This window comes from Amblyomma americanum, chromosome 6 (assembly GCF_052857255.1).
Source record: "Amblyomma americanum isolate KBUSLIRL-KWMA chromosome 6, ASM5285725v1, whole genome shotgun sequence".
Taxonomy (NCBI): Eukaryota; Metazoa; Arthropoda; class Arachnida; order Ixodida; family Ixodidae; genus Amblyomma; species Amblyomma americanum.
The window spans coordinates 50998655-51018063 of NC_135502.1; the positions used below are offsets into that span (position 1 = coordinate 50998655).

At 45.8% G+C, this 19409-nt stretch overlaps 1 protein-coding gene across 3 annotated transcripts in view; it reads right to left on the reverse strand.

Moving 5' to 3' along the window:
- The window catches only part of Moca-cyp (nuclear cyclophilin protein Moca-cyp), a 45048-nt gene that overhangs the window by 7497 nt on the left and 18142 nt on the right, over nucleotides 1–19409 (reverse strand). For 2 of the 3 annotated variants that reach the window (XM_077669401.1, XM_077669402.1), the window contains exons 10-16: nucleotides 18758–18886; nucleotides 12660–12747; nucleotides 11614–11768; nucleotides 8322–8396; nucleotides 5642–6059; nucleotides 2225–2293; nucleotides 1065–1409 (exon numbers count right to left, since the gene is read on the reverse strand). In XM_077669401.1, coding sequence (XP_077525527.1) covers nucleotides 1065–1409; nucleotides 2225–2293; nucleotides 5642–6059; nucleotides 8322–8396; nucleotides 11614–11768; nucleotides 12660–12747; nucleotides 18758–18886 — 1279 coding nt within the window. The remainder of the gene's footprint in view (nucleotides 1–1064; nucleotides 1410–2224; nucleotides 2294–5641; nucleotides 6060–8321; nucleotides 8397–11613; nucleotides 11769–12659; nucleotides 12748–18757; nucleotides 18887–19409) is intronic. The other variant, XM_077669403.1, reaches the window with a different exon arrangement.

Here is a 19409-nt window from a genome sequence, read left to right on the forward strand (position 1 = left end):
CTGGAAGTTCTTTATTCACGAGAAGTAGCAGTTGCTTTACAGCAGTTTTAAGCTCGCGACCCAGAGTACAATATTTAATAAAGTTTATTTCACATAGCTGTTTTAGTGCAAAAATATTATTCCAATGGGTAAACCTTGAGCAAAATCCTGCGATGTTTGCATGCTTGCTGTGTTTGTGCCAAGTGAAATAAATAAATAAAAAAGAAATCAAATATCCTCGTCTGGGCTTCAAACCTGCGGCGGCGTGAACAGATGAGCTTCGCTGGCCACTGCGTCAGAGCACTAGGCTATCGCCGCAGCCAAACATGCCTTGTGTTAAACTGCAACATACTCTCGCACTGTGCATTGCACATCATCGTCTTCATCTACTAATATTACAATCAAACCAATATTTGCGTTTTGAGCTATGCGGCGGTAGTGAAAGAGAGGTGGAAGCTGCATGCATTGGTGTGGACAACGTTGTGGCAGAAACACGGCACTAAAGCAATATGCGTTGGCTTTGACAACGTTGCTGCAGAAACGCGGCACCGGAGCACAGGCCACTGGCGTAAATTGGGTAAATTGGAACTGACGATGAAAAAGTTTAAGACGTGCATAACTGCCTCCCTGTGTCAGTGGACACCTCAATTGTGCTTTCAAGTACGTAGGGGAGGTGCCCACGTACAAAAAATTGTGCATTCGCACAATGTTTCGTGCTTAACAACGCTAAACCGACAGCCATTTTTTGAACTTATATACATCCTAAATGAAGCCTAATTTTGATAATTTGTATTTGGAAGAGGCAAAACTTGTTCTAATAGAATTACACGGAGCCTTTTCAAAACGCTTGATGTTGATGGGTTCAGAACGTCAGTCCAAATGAACCAGAAGTTCGAATTAAGTGACCTTGAATTAATGGGAGTCCGCTAAATACACATATACTTGGGAATAATGTAAACTAAGAAATATTAGCTACAGATTTCGACAATGGTGCATGAAAAACAGCCGATTTTTTGCTATCTTTTCAAGTGGAAAACTACGCTGTCATCCCCTTTGATTCGCAGTAATCGCTGTGCCTCGCCCACCTCGTCCGGCTCCACACCCGGTGGAAGAGGCTCCGTTGGATCGAGCAGCTGCGCCAGAGGGAGCCTCGAGCGAAGAACCGCAGAGGCTGCTTCTTCAACCGCAGCTTCCACAGCGCCCCGCGAAGGAGGCGGGTGCTCTTCAAACTTGCGATGTGGACGCGACGACGCAGCTGACCCTGCCTGAGCTGATGACGACGTCGTGGCACCCTTCTCAGCAGAGACGCGTGGTGCTGTTTGCTGCCTGCCCGTCATGGTAGATGACGCAGCCGTACTGCCACCAGACTTGCTGGCCCGATGGTTTGTCTCTGCCAGTGCTTTGGACACAGCCTTGACAGAGGACGACCCCTGTTGGAGGAGCAGAGAATGAAGCACAGCACAATTCGCACTTAAAGTCTTGCTGCGTTACTTCCATTCCGTTACTTCCATTCCATCAGTCCATTCAACAAAGTGTCATGACAGCAACAGACAGCGAGTATACCATAGCTATACCGAAGACGAGTGTACAGAGGCAGTGTGAGGTGTAGGTGTGCACAGAAGGAGACGGAACACACTGTTAAACAGAATACAGAAAAAGAAGAGGCCCAGAGAGTCCCAAGCCCAAGTCTCCTTGTTGAAACACTGGTCCCCGGAATTAGGATTTACTTCCTCACCTCGTTTTAGTTGACTTTCGAAAAAATCATCCGTTCTCTCCTTCCTCCCTTCAAATGCAGGGCAAATTATGGCGTTCTAACAAATACCCAGGGGTCACCTAACCCGAATTAAGGCACACAGTGCCTACACGCATGACAGCAGCACCAATGCGGCTGTCCAAAAAGACAAAGTGACTCCCAGAACCACTAGAGCTGATGTGAATTAGGACTGGGCACATCTCTCTGTACAGACTTGACGACAGCTTCAGGCAATGGATCAGCGAGAGTGCATTAACTGTCCATGTATTCTTAAGAACATTAATCAGGGAAACAAGAGCCACAAAAGGCTAAACGAGCACATGAAGATGCTTGCGATCCAGTCACAGGAGCCCCCTGACACTACTACTGCACCATGTCAGACAACAGCTTCCCCAGCTGCATGCTCTCATTCCCTGTGCTGTCCACAAGAAGCGCATGCATTTGTCAATGCAAAAACCCCAGCATGCGCTCAAAAATTCAGAAGCTTCTCACGTGTCGTCTCGGAGCACTAGACTCGTGCGAGGAGCGCGAAAGGTGTGACCTCTGCTGTTGCTTGTCTTTCTGAAAACAAAGGTCCACCATGAGGCTCTTAATTTTCCTTTCTTTTTCCCTCTCTAAGAACAAAACAAAACAAGTCACAGAGAAGTGAAGCGTAATAAGCTCTAAAGTTGGGCTGGTTTGCATAAAGCTGGCATGTTAGAAGCAATGCAACTACAGGGAGAGAAAGGACAACACAACTGCAGACTACAAACTAGCGTTATTTTTTACAGTGCTCGCTGTTAATGGAAGGTTCCCATGCAAACCGTGTTTCTCATTGCCGTCATCGTAAAAAAGTGTCAGTGCAGCCAAGCATGACTGGGAGAAGAGAGAAAGGTGTAGGGCGCCACCCAGCAGGGGGTGCGATAACGTCACCACCCATAAGGCACATAGCCGGTGCCTTTCACCTCAAGCTAACTTTCCCTAAAACAAAAAAAAGAAAAAAGTTCTTGGGAAAGGTGTTTTTGTGTGTGTAGTCCATGCAGCCAAGCACGATCGAAGGAGGAGGGCAGGGACGTGCAGGGGGTCTGCACGGGCTGAATGTTTTCGCACGTAATCACTACCACCTACCAGCTAGCACGGATTTTCCACATCACCAGTTGTGTCATCACCCTTCAACTTTCTAGTACTTAAAAACAGCCCAGTTGAAGAAAAAAAAATGCTTGTTTTTAAAATGTTTCTTTTTTTTTTCAGCTTTCCCTTGATGTTATGCTTTTCCTGTGCTCAGTGTTCCTCTTATTTAATTTTTTCTATCTTTTAGTGGCCCGCCAGAAAAATGCATAATCTTCATGACAGTACAGTCGAACCTCGTTATAACGAAGTAGCATAGGGACCGTAAATTAGTTCGTTATATCCGATATTCGTTGTAACAGTATATATAAATATCGGCTCTGACAAATCCGCAGTTTGTCTCGCGCGAATATTCTAAATACTAAAATGCATTATTCTGGGCTTCGAACCCACTATAAACGAGGTAATCCTTACCTGTCTCCTCGTGGTTTGTGGAATATAAAACAAGGAGCGTAGTATGGGAAAGTCAAATTACAAAACAACGAAGCTCGACAAAACAGGTCTGCGTTCGTTTATTTGAAGAAAGATGTGATCTTCGTCTGGTGGCTTTTCACAGCACTGAGCAGAATAAAGTTTTCCACTGTGTCCATGCACAAGAGGGCCTTTTCTACTTGAGCAGTTTTGGTCGTCGGCAGTTTTTCCAAATAGCCTTTCAACCTCCTGGCCATGTCCGCGGCGTCCGCACTGCTTATTGGTGCTTCATCTTGTTCGCTGCCACCTTCGCTATCGCTGCTGCTGTTATCCTCGGGTACCACGACGCGATCCACAATTTCTTGATCCGTCAGCTCAGGCGCCACGGCCAAGTTATCATCGGCCGAAACGAAATTGTCAAATGCGATGCCTGGGATTGCCAGTCGATCCCAAGTTTTGTCCAGCTCTACCAGGTTTTCATCAGGCTGAACTTCGTCTTCGGCGGCAGGCAAAACAAAACCGGCATCTGCGAAACAGTTCCTTATTGTTGACTGCCTCACCTCATTCCATGATCCATACAACATTTCAAGCGTCGTCTTGATGTTGATAGTTGTTGATCTGCGTCGATCGATATCGAAGACCAGTTGCATCACCAAACGCTTCCGGTAATTGCACTTGAGCGAACGGATAATGCCCTTGTCCAACGGTTGCAAAGCAGAAGTTGCGTTTGGTGGCAGAAACGTCAAACGAACTGCCTTCAGCACGATCGAGACTTTGTGCGCCGAACAGTTGTCCAAGAGCAACAGGACCTTCCTGTGCTGCCTCTCCATGTCCTCGTCGAAATCTCTGAGCCAGTCTTCGAAAAGCTTGGACGTCATCCAGGCTTTTTTGTTAGACAAGTATGCAACCTGCAAATTACGGACGCCTTTCAGGCACCTCGGACGTGCAGACTTGCCGATGACAGTGAGTCGTCTTTTGTCTGAGCCATCCATGTTCACAGCAACGACAACCGTCACCCAGTCTTTGTTCTTTTTTCCTCCATGGCAGGTATCGTTCTTTACGGCCAGTGACCGCTCTGGCAACAACTTGAAAAACACGCCGGTTTCGTCAACGTTGTACACGTTGCGCTCGTCGTATTCCTGGAGCAGAGGCCGAAAGTTCTCTAGCCACTTTTCACATGTCTCCACGTCGACAGCAGCCCCTTCGCCAGACAACGTGTGGCACGCGATCTCGTGTCTGTCTTTAAAACGTTGCAGCCAACCGCTGCTTGCATGGAAATCGTCATGCCCTAGTGCGCAGGCCAGGCTGACGGCCTTCGTTTGAAGAAGTGCTCCCGATACTGGCACGTTTCGTGCCCTCACGTCTTTAAACCAGGAAAGCAAAGCCGCTTCCACGTCCGGGTGATGGCAAGGCCTAACTCGTTTACGGTCAGCTTTTATAGCGTCCTCGGTGTTGCCCTCAATCTTCTTCCTTGCGGCCAAAATGGTAGATAAGGTACTTGGGGGAACACTGAACTCCGCAGCAACATCCTTTTTCTTGCGGCCACTGTCCACAGCTCTCAATATTTGCAGTTTTGTCTCGAGTGAGACCGCCTTCCGCTTCGTTGCCATTTCGACCCGGCGCTGCACTGCGACGATACCTCAAGGCAAGCTCTCTACGCAATGCCGGCTCGCTGCTCGCCACCACCGCCTGGCAATTGCCAGTGTTGCTGCGCTTGCCTTCACCGCTTGACAAGTGGCGCCGCCCTTCGGCCCTTTGTCGTCATAACTTTCAGAGTTAGTTTTTGCGCTCTGTTCATAGGTGGCGTGACCAGTCAAACGCACAATTTATGTGCCAGGCCGCCAAACTTTCTGCAACCTTTTCAAACGATAAAAGAAAAAGTGTGCCTGTGAATTGGCTCCCAATATTTATTTTCCTTTTTTATGCTACCTTTAGCGTTTTGAGCCTCGCGTAAACCTAATATTTCTTCGTTACAGCCGATATTGCGGTGCATCTCGCGTTTTCGGTTTCGTTATAAAAGAATAAATGTCGTAAAAATGAAGCATGACCAACCAAAGTTCGAATTTAGTTCGCTATAACCGATAATTCGCTATATCAGTGTTCGTTATAACGAGGTTCAACTGTAGTATGTTCTGCCAACTCTCAATCATTTGGAATTAAAATAACAAGCATTAAAAATATTTTTCGGTTGGCCAATACTACTGATTCACTTGAAATGGAAGAAGGATCTTTTTGTTACCCAGAATAGCCTGCCAGGGACTCTTCAGGAATAATAAATAAGTATGGGAGTTTGACATGCGGCACACTACACCACCACAGACCATATTCACGAAGGTACCTCATACAGCCACAGCAATAAAAAAAAAAGCATGCAAGAAAATGAGGTCTCACCTGGTCATGAGGAGACTTTGCCCTGTTCTCTCTGTTCCTCTCCTTGTCAGCTGCTGTCGGGGCATCTTGACGCCTAGAGCCCGGCTTGCCGGCACTCTTTTCTTCCCCTGGCCGCTGCCGCGATGACCGGTCTCTCGGTGACCGTGACCGCCGCCGTGGCGACCGCTCCTCCTTGAATGTCCGTTTGGGGCGTGCCTCCTCTTCGAACTTGCGTTGACGCCGCCGTGGGTGTTCGCCAGCGTCTGGAAGTGGCTGGCTTTCGTCTTGGCTGGTCCGATGCGGTGACCGCCGGTTCAAGTCACGGTCACGCCGCTCTCGGCGGTCTCTGTACTGGTTGCGGCCTCGGTCATAATTTCGGTCATGGCCGCGGTCTGCATTGCGGTCGCGCCTCTCTCGCCGTTTATCCGGACTGCCTGGGCTGTACCAAAAAAAAAGAAACGAAGGGGGAGTTGCAGGATAATCCAGTGAATAAATGCAGCACAAGAGCTTTTATGCACTGCCACAAAACAGTTCCCAGATAAGCACTCCATTTTAAAAAAAAGTGAAACTTTTGAATATCAATTTCCCAAATAAAATATGAACTAAATAACAAATATAATCAATTTCTACTAAAAATTCTGATTATTTGCAAACCCCTAATAGATTATCAGTGGCCACAACTTTTTCTCTGCTTCACTTATAATTCCAACATGGGTTCGCAAATATTTGAAATTTCGAATAGAAATCAAATATATTAGTTATTCAGTTCATAACTGATTTGGGAAATTGATATTCGAAACTTTCCGAATAATTGGCAAAGATTGAATACATAAGACTCAATAAATCCAACCATGACAAAACCATAATATCTTGCCAAATTATCTGAAGATCACGCTGAAAGTATCAGGAAGACTTCAGAAGTGCCCTCATGGCTTTCTTCCAATGTTTATCATATGAACCGGTCACATTCTGCAGCTTATGTATGTTGCTGGACCGTATGTGAAATTTTGCAAGTGGGCTTCCCCGCTTTCCACATTTGATCAAAACCTGTAGCAGCAGCAGCGGTGTCACGCGCCGTTCGGCTCCACGCCATCAGACGTTCTAGCATTTCAGCCAGTAAATCAATCATTTCCTTCATCGTGCCAGCCTTATACTGATCGGCGCAACAAACCACTGTGAAACAAGATGACCGCCTATTTGCATAATGCACAGTAGCTCATAACAACTTGCACAATTTCGCTTGCAAATATGATTTTTATACACTGAAAGTTACTCAATTAATATTCAAACCTGTATTTTTTCTGCTATATTCATTTTCAATTCATACTTGTAAATATACACACAAACCTCCATAATTTATCAATGGCCAAAGACAATGAAGGCACCCACTGACAATTTAATGGCTGCCACCCCATTCGGCACCACCTCTCCTCCGACTCTGCTCTATATTTAAGCATTTCACTTCCTTTGCTCAAGCTTATCACATTACTCTGTTTGGCAGCGTTCTTACACCACCACCATATAAAGCCACGAGGGTAGCATCATCTTCAATGCCCATGTTAGTGGTTTTTGAGGAAAGGAAATGGCTCAGTAACTGTCTCACATCCCGGTGAACACCTCAAATGCACCATAAGGGAAGGGACAAAGAAAGGAGTGAAAGAAGAAAGGGATAAAGTGATGTAGTAATCTTCAACATGCACTGACATCATGCAGCACATCTTAAAAAACATATGTTTTGTGACTTAAATGTACACATGTACGTACATGCCGCCGAACACTTGCTCAAGCATATGGTGCACACCGAGCAAACTGCAACTTCTAAAAATTTTTGAATGGACACATGAAACTTAACCATTAGAATGCATTTCATGACGCCTTTGAAGCAGTACTGAAGATTAATAATAAGGAAGTAATTACTCATTGATATCCACCCAAGCGCAGCCATACGGTTACAAAGGAAAGCTATACGGTAGTTACAGAAAAATTCCTCCTGGTCCAGGGTTCGAAACCGGGACCACCGCTCTACCAACTGAGTTATACGAGAGCAAGCTTATGGTAGGGCGAGAGTGAATTGATCAGCTCGAAGTGGGAACAGTGTTGGTCAAATGTTTAGGGGAATCCCACAAGGTGGAGTAGGTTTGTGATAAGGGAGTAATTACTCATTGACATCCACCCAAGCACATGCATACGGCTACAAAGGAAAGCTGGCTTTCTCAGAAACCTCGTAGTTAAAAAAAAGATTCCTACTGAGAAAGCCGTATAGCTTTCTTTAGTAGCAGTATGGCTGCCCTTGGGTGGGTGTCAATGAGTAATTACTCCCTTATTACAAATCTACTCAACCTTGGGGGATTCTCCTAAATGTTTGACCAATACTGAAGATTAGATTGTAATTGCTCATAACATGATGGATGTGGCAACCATTTGGTAGCTTGACAGTTCCTAGCTCGCATGAAAGTGTGGGATATAAAGCATAGATTGCTTCACAGATTTTGAAGCGCAGCCCTGACATACCATGAGCAACAGACTTGCGACAATGCAACCCGCTTCTTTATGCCACTTCTTTATGCTACCTTGGCATCAAAAGTATGAAGCCTCCTGTTCTCAACAGGACGTTGCATACTTCAACAGAAAATACTATTATTGTTTATCATTCAGGGTTCTAGCATTTAGAAAACGGAACAAAGAACCAACATGCATTTACCTGCGTTGTGGTCTGCTTTCTTTTCCCTTTGTGACCGGTTCAGTGTGGTTGGCGATCTCCCCTTCCTCGGGTAACCTGCAAAAGGACCACTACTCATCGGCAAAACAAATAACGCAGGAAGAAAAAAAGCCAAACAAACAAAAACCAGAAACATTAGAAACTACTGGTTTCAGCTGTGGCTGAACAATGCCACAGCTGCTATTTTACTCTTTTCAACTCTAAATAATAAAGCAACACACTGCAGAGCACTGTAGGCACACTCTTAGAGATCAAATAAGAAAAGAAAAGAGCCAGAAAAACATCAAAAAGTGTGAAGAAAGTGCACTTTTCATTGAAAGTGATTTAGTTCATGAAAGCTTGAATGCTGACACCCCCAGGAGCTAAACTGATGCGTGCACCACACATCCATCAGCACCACAAATTCCTCCAATGCCTGAAGCCCTTTGGTATTGTTTGTGTTTGTATATTTTGCCAGCCAGCAAGCAGAACAGAAGCCAGAGCAATGACACAGGAGTTGTACGAGGTCTTAGGTTTTAGCTTTATAGGATTTAACGTCCCAAGCAACTCAGGCTAGGAGAGACGCCATAAGGCAGCTGTAGGAAGTGTTCATCATACGAAGACCAAACTGAAGTTTTTTTTTTTCCATTGTAATGCTCATGACGAAAAAAGAGCTCCCTTGAAGTTTTCAATCCCTTCAAAAGCACCCAAGAGATCCCTGACACATTCAAGGGTGCCAACCGATAGCACAGAGGGAGCAAGCACTTCTGAAGAACATTCAGATCTGTGACAGCCAAAATGCAGCTAGGTTCTAGATGCCAGCCTTTCACTTTGTAATCATCACAGGCATATTGAATGTCGCTCATTACACAGCCTGTGATACTTTCTGTGATCTTTTAGGGCTCCAATGCAATCACAGCATCCACCACAGAGACAGCAGCTGTAACGCCTAAACTAATCATTAGGAGTGAGGAAAACACCACTGCATCACACATACTTCTCCAATCCCAATGCATTTAATAAATTTGAATATCAATACAGTTAACTTAAACTAAAAGCAAGCGATTTTCCACAAAGTGCAGCTATGAAAAGAGCCATGTACTGCAAGTTCTGTTTTCACCCATTATGAGCATAATTCAGGATACCTGTAATGCATACTAGGCATTAATTAATGAGAGAGGAATCACACAGTAGTAACAGTAGTAAGCTTGTTGTAGACTTAATAAACATTGTTTACAACACTTTGAACAACAAAATTTTGTTCAGTGAGTAGATTAATATGACAGTTTTACTAAATGCTTTCACAACAAAGGAGCTTAATTACTGAATGCTGTCATGAAGCACTCTATGGTGGCCAGATACTTCCTTATTGCAGGTGTGACGTCGCTTGTCATTTACTGGAGGGGAAAGATGCAAGACGGATGCTGGTAACTTGAACTAAAACATGAGCGGGGCCATCGGGGGTCCAAGCACATGGGCACAGGTTCTCTCAAGTTTTCATCACAGTTTTTGCATCAGTGGTGTCCTGCTGGTTACAAGTGACGATGAGACATCTTCCTCTGCAAGCTCCCTCGTGGTCTCAATGACGTTGTCCGCAGATACAATGTCGCCTCCGGCTGCCCCATCACAAATAGCACCAAGAAATTTGGAGAGCGTTTCGGGATTGAACATCGAAGAACCATTTGTACAAAGCTACCTCAACAACTTCATACACAGCAGTGCGTACATGTCTGGTGCCATGGGCTCCAGGTCTCTTCTCCGCTTCAGCCAGACTGTCAGCCTTATTCTTCAAAATGGTGCTCAGCGGGCTTCTCAGAATGTTGTATGTTGTGGAGACTTCGGATTTCTCACCTCGTTCAACACACTTGACAATTTCCAGTTTCATGAAAAAGGGAAGGTTCTTTTGGCTCACGGCTGCCATCGCGCGCACACAGGAACAATGAAAACCGTGAGAAATTGCCAATGGCAACACAACGCACTATATGTGCGAACTGCTTGACAACATGGGCACAACTGGCACAACATGCTAAAAATGCATTTTCTAGTTGGCTCGGTATACACCCGCTCTGCCTAAGTCACGGAAAATCCGCATCATTGGTCTGCGTACTAGCAGGTCCATGCGGGAAAGCTGACCTCCGGAGGTGTGCTCAGAAAAAGCCAGCTTCTTGAGTCATTTGGTGTTGCCCAAAGTTCAATATACTGGATGTGACGGCTAATTTTTGTACAATGTAGCCGTACATTTTCCTATACATTCACATTGTAGCTCTATGGTGCTAGGAAATTATTCGATATGAAGGATAATTCGACTTTACCCAGTTTGATATAATTGGGTTTGATATAATACTTCGAATAGTTAATGCTATTCACAAACTGCGAAATTTCAAACATTTGCACACCCATACTTCAGAGACTACTGCCTCTCCAAAAGTTTCAAACTGCATCTCGGCAACCAGAGCCGGCCACCTGCAATATAAATCTAAATACCCTCACATAGGGTCTAGTATATGAAGTGTAGTGAAGCATGTCTAGGAAGTGCAGAAGATTGGTTTATGGTTTATGGGGGTTTAACGTCCCAAAGCGACTCAGGCTATGAGAGACGCCGTAGTGAAGGACTCCGGAAATTTCGACCACCTGGGGTTCTTTAACGTGCACTGACATCACACAGTACACGGGCCTCTAAAATTTCACCTCCATCGAAATTCGACCACCGCGGCCGAGATCGAGCCCGCATCTTTCGGGCCAGCAGCCGAGCACCATAACCACTCAGCCACCGCGGCGGCTGTGAAAGTGCAGAAGACAATGTAAAATACTGGCTTAGCATTGATAAAGATGCCAAAGTTGCAGGTGTACCAACTAAACAGCTGCAATTGTTTTGAAATAACTGAATGCTGACCCTTTGTATTTTTCAATTACGTTTTTGTATATATATATATATTTTTTCAGATTGTATTCTTATGCTTCTGAAGTTGTTTTGTATCTACGAAGGAGTGTTGGTTCTGTTAACATGTGCACTATATTTCTTTTTTTGTGCACTGCTTTTGGCGCACGAGTTTGTTTTTATGCCCCTCCTGCCGGGCCTCATTTCAAGGGCCCCTGCAGCATTTTCTAAACGAAAAAATAATTGCTGAACATGCAGCAACCAGCACTCATGACACACATGACACGAAGAAGTGGCCACGGAGCCCTCATCCTGCCAAGCAAGTGTGCAACTTATTTTCTTTCCACACTGCGAAAGCTGCAGTAGCACCCTTCAACCACACAACAGCGGTCAAGCCTAAAGCAACACTGCACTCACTGCTCCTGCTGGCCACCACCTTCCTGCGCCTCCTCCTCTTCCTGGGCAAGCTCGAGGTACTCGCGGAAGGGCCGCATCCGTGATTGCGCCTGCCTCCAGTGTGGCGGTGTCTCACTTCCCGATCGGCTTCCCTCGGGAGATGGCGTCCGGTAACGCTGCGCATTTCGATCTGGTTTAACCGCCACAGATAAAGTGGAACAAACTCGGAGAACTTACCACTCGTAGGGAGTACTATCGCGCTCAATATACCTTGAAATGCGTCCAGAGTGATCAGAATGAGGCTTTCTGTTTGTAATAATTTAATATGCCTTCACAGAGAGCGCACAACTTGCACAAACATTCTATGCACATCATGCTTTGCATCCATGACTAAATGCGTAAATTTCAAGCACCACTGGAGGCTGCTCATAGAACTGGGCTGCTAATATATTTAGTGCGTTGCAACTCATATTGAGTGCGACAGCACTTGTGCCCGCACAACAGGACAGATATTTGGTGGCAGCAACAGCACTTGAAGGCAGGCCATGACTGTTGAATGCCTTTTGCTCTAGACCTGCCCGACGAGTGTGCCTAAATGACCCTTAAAGCTCTAGCTCCAACTGCTACAATGGTCTCTGCTGGAAGAAAGCTGGAAACAAAATTTAGGCCAAAAAAGGTAAGTAGAGAGCTGCTCCCAAACAACCAGATGCCCTAAGAACGTAAAATTGTGTAAATTATGGGGTTTAACATCCCGAAGCCATAAATGGGCTACTAGGAACACTGCAGTGGAGGGATATGGATCAAGGCAGAGTACCCCGAGGTTCTTTGCCGTGCACTGACATTGCATAGCACACAGGCGTTTTTGTACTTGGCTCCACTGAAATACAAGCACCGCAGTAAGGAACGAAGCCACGACCTTGAGATCAGCAGCTAAACGCGAAAACCACCGAGCCACCATGGCGGCTCCAATGCCAAGAATGAGCAAAGTGAGCCACCCTTAGTGCCTTCTGAAATTTGCGCCAGGTAGAAAACGATGCTAACAGAAAGGGCAGGTGAAGAAGGCTTACCATGAAGCCGCGGCCCTTGATCTTGCGGCCCGAGCGAGAGAGCTGAGGGCGCCGGCTGTAGAAGTTTCCCACCCTCCTGCCCTGCTGCCTGCAAATGAGGCATACAGTGGGGGTTTCAATCATGTCATCTTTCAAGTTTAAATACGAAAATACAGTCAAACCTCGACAGAATATCGAACACGGATATACCGAATTATTGCGTATATCGAGCACTTTCTATATCACACGGAAATTCGCATGCATTTTTAATTTTTTATTTCGAACGGGGCCGGATGTAAAATGGATATATCGAACTCCGCCACCCCAGACCACGTGCACTTTGTCGACAGGAAGCAACCTTTCCCGCAACACCTTCGAAGATAGCGGCGGAGCGATGGGCGTTCCCGACTGCTGCGCACGATAGCTGCACACATCGATTGCGCCGAGGGCGCCATTTGAACGTAGTGGCGTTATAGGACAACGTCAACAACACATTGCATTTGCCGCACTGACTCCTCGCGCCGCCGCCTGCGCTACGCCAATCGATGCTATCGTGTGTGATTGATGTAATCACTTAGGTGGTTCTTTATTCTATGGCTTAGGCCTGTCGTGGCGTGGTTGGTGTTGTCGGTGCTGAGCCACAGAGCATGTGCATTGACGACTTCGTTGGCGGTGACGACAGTACCGGAACAGTGGCAGAGTTGACAGGCATGGACACAGCGGAGGTTACTGCTGAGCGGCCAAACGAAGAGCTGCCGAGGTTGATTCCGCAAGCGCTGATGTTGCCCCGCTCTCTACTGCAACTGAGGCTGTAGCTGCTTTGGCCCTTGTACACCGCTACTGCGGCGCAATAGGAGGCACCGGACTATCGCTTGTGGCTCATTTAGAATAGGCTGAGGAGGCCATGGTTAAGCACGCGGTTGCCAATATGAAGCAGGCTACGCTGCTACAGTACTTTCAGCCAAAGAAATAAATACTTTGTTTGAAGCTTCATGTGAGTATCTATTGCGCCATGATTGGTTCATTGATTGATTTGTACTTGTTTTTGAAGCGTTTTCTACGTGATCTTATATAGCTAATTCTGGCTATATCGAACTATTTTGCAATCACCGCGCTGTTCGATATATCGAGGTTCGACTGTAGTAGTGCTCCAACTTAAAGTAGGCACGTGCCCATCTATATGAAGAAAATTTGAAGAGAATGAATAAAAGGCACAGCTGTGCATGCTATAACAGCAAGCACACAAATATTTACGACACACTGAAGTGGTAGTGGCCTGAGTGGTAACCGCTGTAAGCAGGAATTTCAGAAAATGAAACAGCAAGCCAGCCTCATGTAAGAAGAAAAATGCAAACTTTTTGCTGCTGATGACGGTGATAAAAAAACAATACCACCACACTTGGTTAGGTTATTTGCTTTGCTATGTGAATGAAACATGCCACTAACCCCTTCTCCCATACATCCCAGTGTCAGTACTAGTACAGTAAAACCTCACTATGTTCCTGGATAACACGATTTCTCGATTCATAGATCCAAATTTGTGAACACTAAAAGCGTCCCGTAGAGTTATGACACTGTCCCACGGACACTTTCAAAAGCTATTGAGTGGAGAGTCTTTAATCCCTATCACACTATACTCCGTTTCATAAATCAGGTGCAAAACGCTGTGGTAGGTACGGAAGTAATCTGCATACAGAAAAAAAAAAAGAAGCATGTAGCTCCGAGCTTGTTTTGTGGCCAAGTGGTCTAAGGCACGAGAAAGTGACAGCATGTCGTTAGCAATAAGAATGCATTTAATAAAGCTCATGACAAATGTATCACGTAATAGGCTTCCGGGCAAAGCATTCATTATTTTTCACTCACCACAAGGAGTGCACTACTTTTTGATCATGAATGTTAATAGTGCAAACAAGAGCACTAGCTTTGACAACGTTGCACCTGATGTTTGAAATGAAATGTGGAAGGAGTTGAGTCGCTGCTACACTACAAACTTAATCACCATGAAGAGATTGCACCATCTCGCACCCAGGTGACCTGGCACCACTGTCACTGCCAATAATTTTGCAGGCATGCAAGCAACCAGCCTAAAAATTTAACCTGAAAAGGTTGAAAACAAAATGTCTATTCGTTACAGCAATATTATTCAGTTTAAAAATGAGTATCATTCTTTTGGGCAAGCTGCGTATCACTTATGCACTTTTGAGGAAGCCAGTGTTGGTTGTTTCTGTATCGCTGGCAACGATGTCATTTTGCTTGCTGCAGAGTTTTGTAGCTCAGCCTATCTTTATTTCAATGAAGTAAGTTGCACATTTTAAAATTCCGTAAAGGGATTAATCTGCTACAATTTTATTTCTCAACACGCTGATCCGAGCACCTCGCATCAAAAAGTGCTAGCTGCCAACGTTCAAAGGCCTTCGAAATCTTGATAGACTTTGGCGCTGCTCCGCTGACTCAACAGACGTTGACTCGATAGCCATTCGAGCTGCCCATGAAGCGGCCTTCAATTGGCCATTGTGTTGACAGATTACCGGTTCGAAGGCATTCGAAATGTCCATGTGACAAGGGTATTACATTGTCTTGCTTTTAGTTGATATGGACCCAGATAATGCAATTTCCCCATAAGTATGTTCATAATTTTGCCAAATTCTGATCGTTTGATATGCTTAGCGACCAACAGCAGGTGCACTAATACAGCAAAACTCGATTTAACGAAACCCGATTTAACGAAAATCTCGATTTAACGAAGGTATCCTAATTCCCCCTCAGACGCCCATAAGGTTCAATGCTTTGACTAACCCGAAATAACGAAACCGATTCCGTGATCTGTCCCGATTTAACGAACCTTTTTTCGAGAAATAAAGGTGAAAAAGTGTTAATTTTTGGTCTATTTTGTAGACAGCACCGCAAAATTTATTGATTGCGAGTCAGCGGTAACAGCGCAGAGCATCTTCATCCCGTCGCTTTTTTCAAACTGCGCGGCGCAAAACGAGTTTTAATTTTGAGTCGAGCTCACGAGATGGCGCCAGCAGTAAAAAAGTTTCGTGCCACATTTCACAGATGGCGCTGTTGCAGTTCGCGTGTTTTTTTTTGTGTGTGTTTGTGTGTTGTGCTCTGTGTTCGCTCTTGTGCGGATTTCCCCGTGCCTTTGAACGCACGTCTTTGTCAAGCTCAGCTTGTTAGGCCTCCATCAGTCTAGCCTTGCTATCGTGAACGCGGACGTGGTGTGTGCGAGGCCCTGAAACTGCCGAAGCTGGTCCGGACTGCGCGAGCGCCGTGCACGAGGATGAAGATGCCTGGGAACACCTTCGCTCAGTGGATGAAGTGCCCACAGGCATAAGTTTCTCAGACTACGTGAATGCCGACGCAAACGCAGTCACAACGGAAGTTTTGACTGATGCCGATATGTTGCGGCTTGTAGGAAGCGTGGAGGGAGTGACGGCTGAAGACGCTGCCGACGACCCCGCAGGTGCCGAAGCTCCCGTGCCGACACCAGGTCAGGTGATGGATGCTCTCGATCTGCTGCGACATTTTGCCGGTGCACACGAGGGGACGGAAGACGCGCTGGACGCACTTCAGACCTACGAGAAATCGGTGCGGCCGTTGCTCACAAAGCGCACGCAGGCAAAGATCACCGACTTCTTTGGCGGAAAATAAATTTGTAGTCCCCTCGGGCCTTTCTTGTCGAGTAAGAATTTTTGTTGTTTCTTTTCATACGCGCTAGCGGCGCCGGTCGTGGTGTTGGCGCTACCCACTCGAAAGTAGCGCGGGGGGTCATGACGATGACCATACGGACCCCCAAAGATTGGGCTAGTTGTATGATTACCAACTTTGGCGCCAATTTGTCATTAGCTGTGTGGCTTGCCGTCCCGTCGGCGGTTTTTAGGGAAGATTGTTGCGCCGCTAGCCGAACCGTCCTTTGGGTCGGTGCTACCGGCGTGAATTCGTCACGCGCGAGTGCGACGAAAAGTGAAAATGGTACGTGCTAACCGATACGACCGCGATAAGCTGGTATGGTTTATGCGGATGCAAAATGCATTATGTTCAATGGGTGCTCAGTCGGGGACTTGACTTTACTACTTTTAAAACGAAAGTACTGTTTAAGCGGGTACGTTTTAACGAGGTTTTACTGTAATCGAATGTACTGAATTATGTGCCCAAGAAATGCCTCATTCAATTTAACGAAGTTCTCGATTTAACGAAATAATTCACGGCTCCCCTCAACTTCGTTAAATCGAGCTTTAACTGTACATGAGCCAACTGAACCTGGAAGCCAGCGACATCAGCAAAAGACCAACGGCAACCAACTGCCAGGGGAGCTTCTTTGCAGTGCATAAGTGCAAAGAGGCAACAGTAACAATGAAGAAATCGGGGACATTACATCCTCACCACCGTCGGCCTCGATACGCTGCGGAGTTTCATTCGCACTTAAGATAACACAAATGCGGATAGCAGCCCGCGAGCATCAGAAAAGCTGTTCAGAGCTTGCGTCAGCAAACACTGATTGGCCTTTATAGAAAGTAAAAGTATCAATAAACGCATTTATACATATACCGAGTCACATTTTCAAAATCTGGGTGATTTCAGATCCTATATTTTTCCACAAATGCACTCTTTCATTACATTTATTTTTATAAAATGCTTCAACGAGGTTCTATTGAATGTCATGTGGTACTGGAGCTGAATGTCTGTTGCAAAACACTTCGGCATACTCAGTATCCCAATACTATTCAAGATCTTTTCAAGAAATAGTAAAAAAAATTTTTTTTCTGCCACTCGCTTTAAGCTCAAGACATCAGTAACGAAAAGGACTCCGTGATCACCATTTGGAAGCAAACGGTGGCGCGACCTCGACTCATAGATCCGCAACCAAGACACAAAAAATAAAGAAGCATTGCTTGTGAAAGCATTTGGTGGTGGCAAGACATCTACTATTTTATTTTCCTGCCTTTTCTAGCTTTTATAAGCCAGAAAAGGTTCCATTTTCCATTTTCAATGAAGGCAGTTGCTTTGTCATTACAACCCGGTTAAGGTGGGAAAGTATCAAGCGCCGACCAACCTTGTTAAAATAAACGACGTTTCGGCTTCGCTACGGGGGCCTTATTCGCAATCTTGTTATAATACGAACGATATTTTTTGGCGCTCGATACCTACCCACTATGAACACTCCTGACCAGACGAGTCTCTGTCAAACCCTAGATTTCACTTAACCGATACAAGCCAACTTCAAGGCATCCCTTTAATAACGTTACATATTCACACACCTTACCTGAATACATACAGTACTTTCCTCTACGGGACATGCATCTTGGCCAGGAGTTTTCATACTGGGTTCTGTGGAACATAGGGCCTCCTTAGAGCGCTTTTTGGGGTTCTCTGAGCACCTAAATACGTGCATGCCTCCATCTCCATCTTTCTTTTGCCCTCTTTACTTTGGGACTAAATTCACTGCACAGCCAGTCATTATTAATTGAATTTGGGCACTTCTTGACCTGCCATGTATCTGCATGCTCCTTTTTGCATACATGTAGGACAAGAAGGGACAGAAGCCAAAAGATACGGGGTTCTTCTTGGCACCTTTTGAAAGCCATTAGGGCTCCCTTGAGACAAAGAAGACTGAGAACACCTGACTTTGGACCATGTAATTTGTTTTCCAGAGTAAACACGGACAAGGACAAGCCTGCGACAAACGCTAAGTAAGATTCTTTGTTTTGTGTTTTATGGTGTTTAATGCCCTAAAGTGATTCAGACTATGAGGGACGCTGTAGAGGAGGGCTCCGAAAAATTTCGACCGCCCAGGGCTCTCTAGCGTGCACTGAGATCGCACAGTACAAAGGCCTCTAGAATTTCGCCTCCATCAAAATGCAAGCGCCACGGCAAGAATCAAACCCACACCTTTCGGGTCAGCAGCCGAGCATCATAACCAATGAACCATTGTGGCAGCTCTATTCGCTGAAAGCAGTTTCGACATTGTCAAAAGTAGACACTACTCTCACTTGTGCTTCACTGACTGAGTTGAAGGTGTTCAATCTCCACAACGCTGCATTGTTGGCATCCCCTCCACGTGTCCACCCTTTCTCACCAACTTTTTTTCAAAAAGAGAAGCCTTCCTTCCAACTCACGCATAGTTGGGCGGCGGCTCGTCGGGCACACGTCGCATCAGAAAGTTGTTGGCAGGCACCTCGGGTATCTCCTCAGGCTTGATGAAGGACTCCTCTTCTGCCTGGTCTCCTGACGCATGCTTGTCCGCACTGCAGGTCATAAGAGGCAATGGCATACATAGCAGAACAATGTCCAAGGCAGGCCGAATACACAGTCTGTTCTGCTCGATTCCAAACACGGAGACATTACCTAGCCACCTCAAGGCACTTTGGGTTATTAGAATAAAGTTAGATTATTCAGAACTTGTTTATCTAAACCCTGGCAGGGTTCTTCCCAGAAATATCTTAGAGGTGAACATTTGGGAACCGGTGGGGGAGCTTCCGGACCCACTGGAGTGACTCTGCTGACTGGCCGCATCAATGGTAGCTGCTTGATGCGTGAAAGAATCTAACGAATAGCCGTCTCTTAACAGAATTATTCGGGAGCGTGCAACAGAAGAGGGTGCGAGCATGAAAAAGTCGCCGGAAAAGACTTGCCAACTTAAGCACGCGATTATGGTTTCTTTGCTCCGTGTGGAAGTGCATTATTTGTTGGCTCAGGTGTTTGTGACAAGAGAATGTAGTGACTGAGTGAGTTCATGTACTCTCCTTAGAAGTTGCTTCAGAGCCCCTC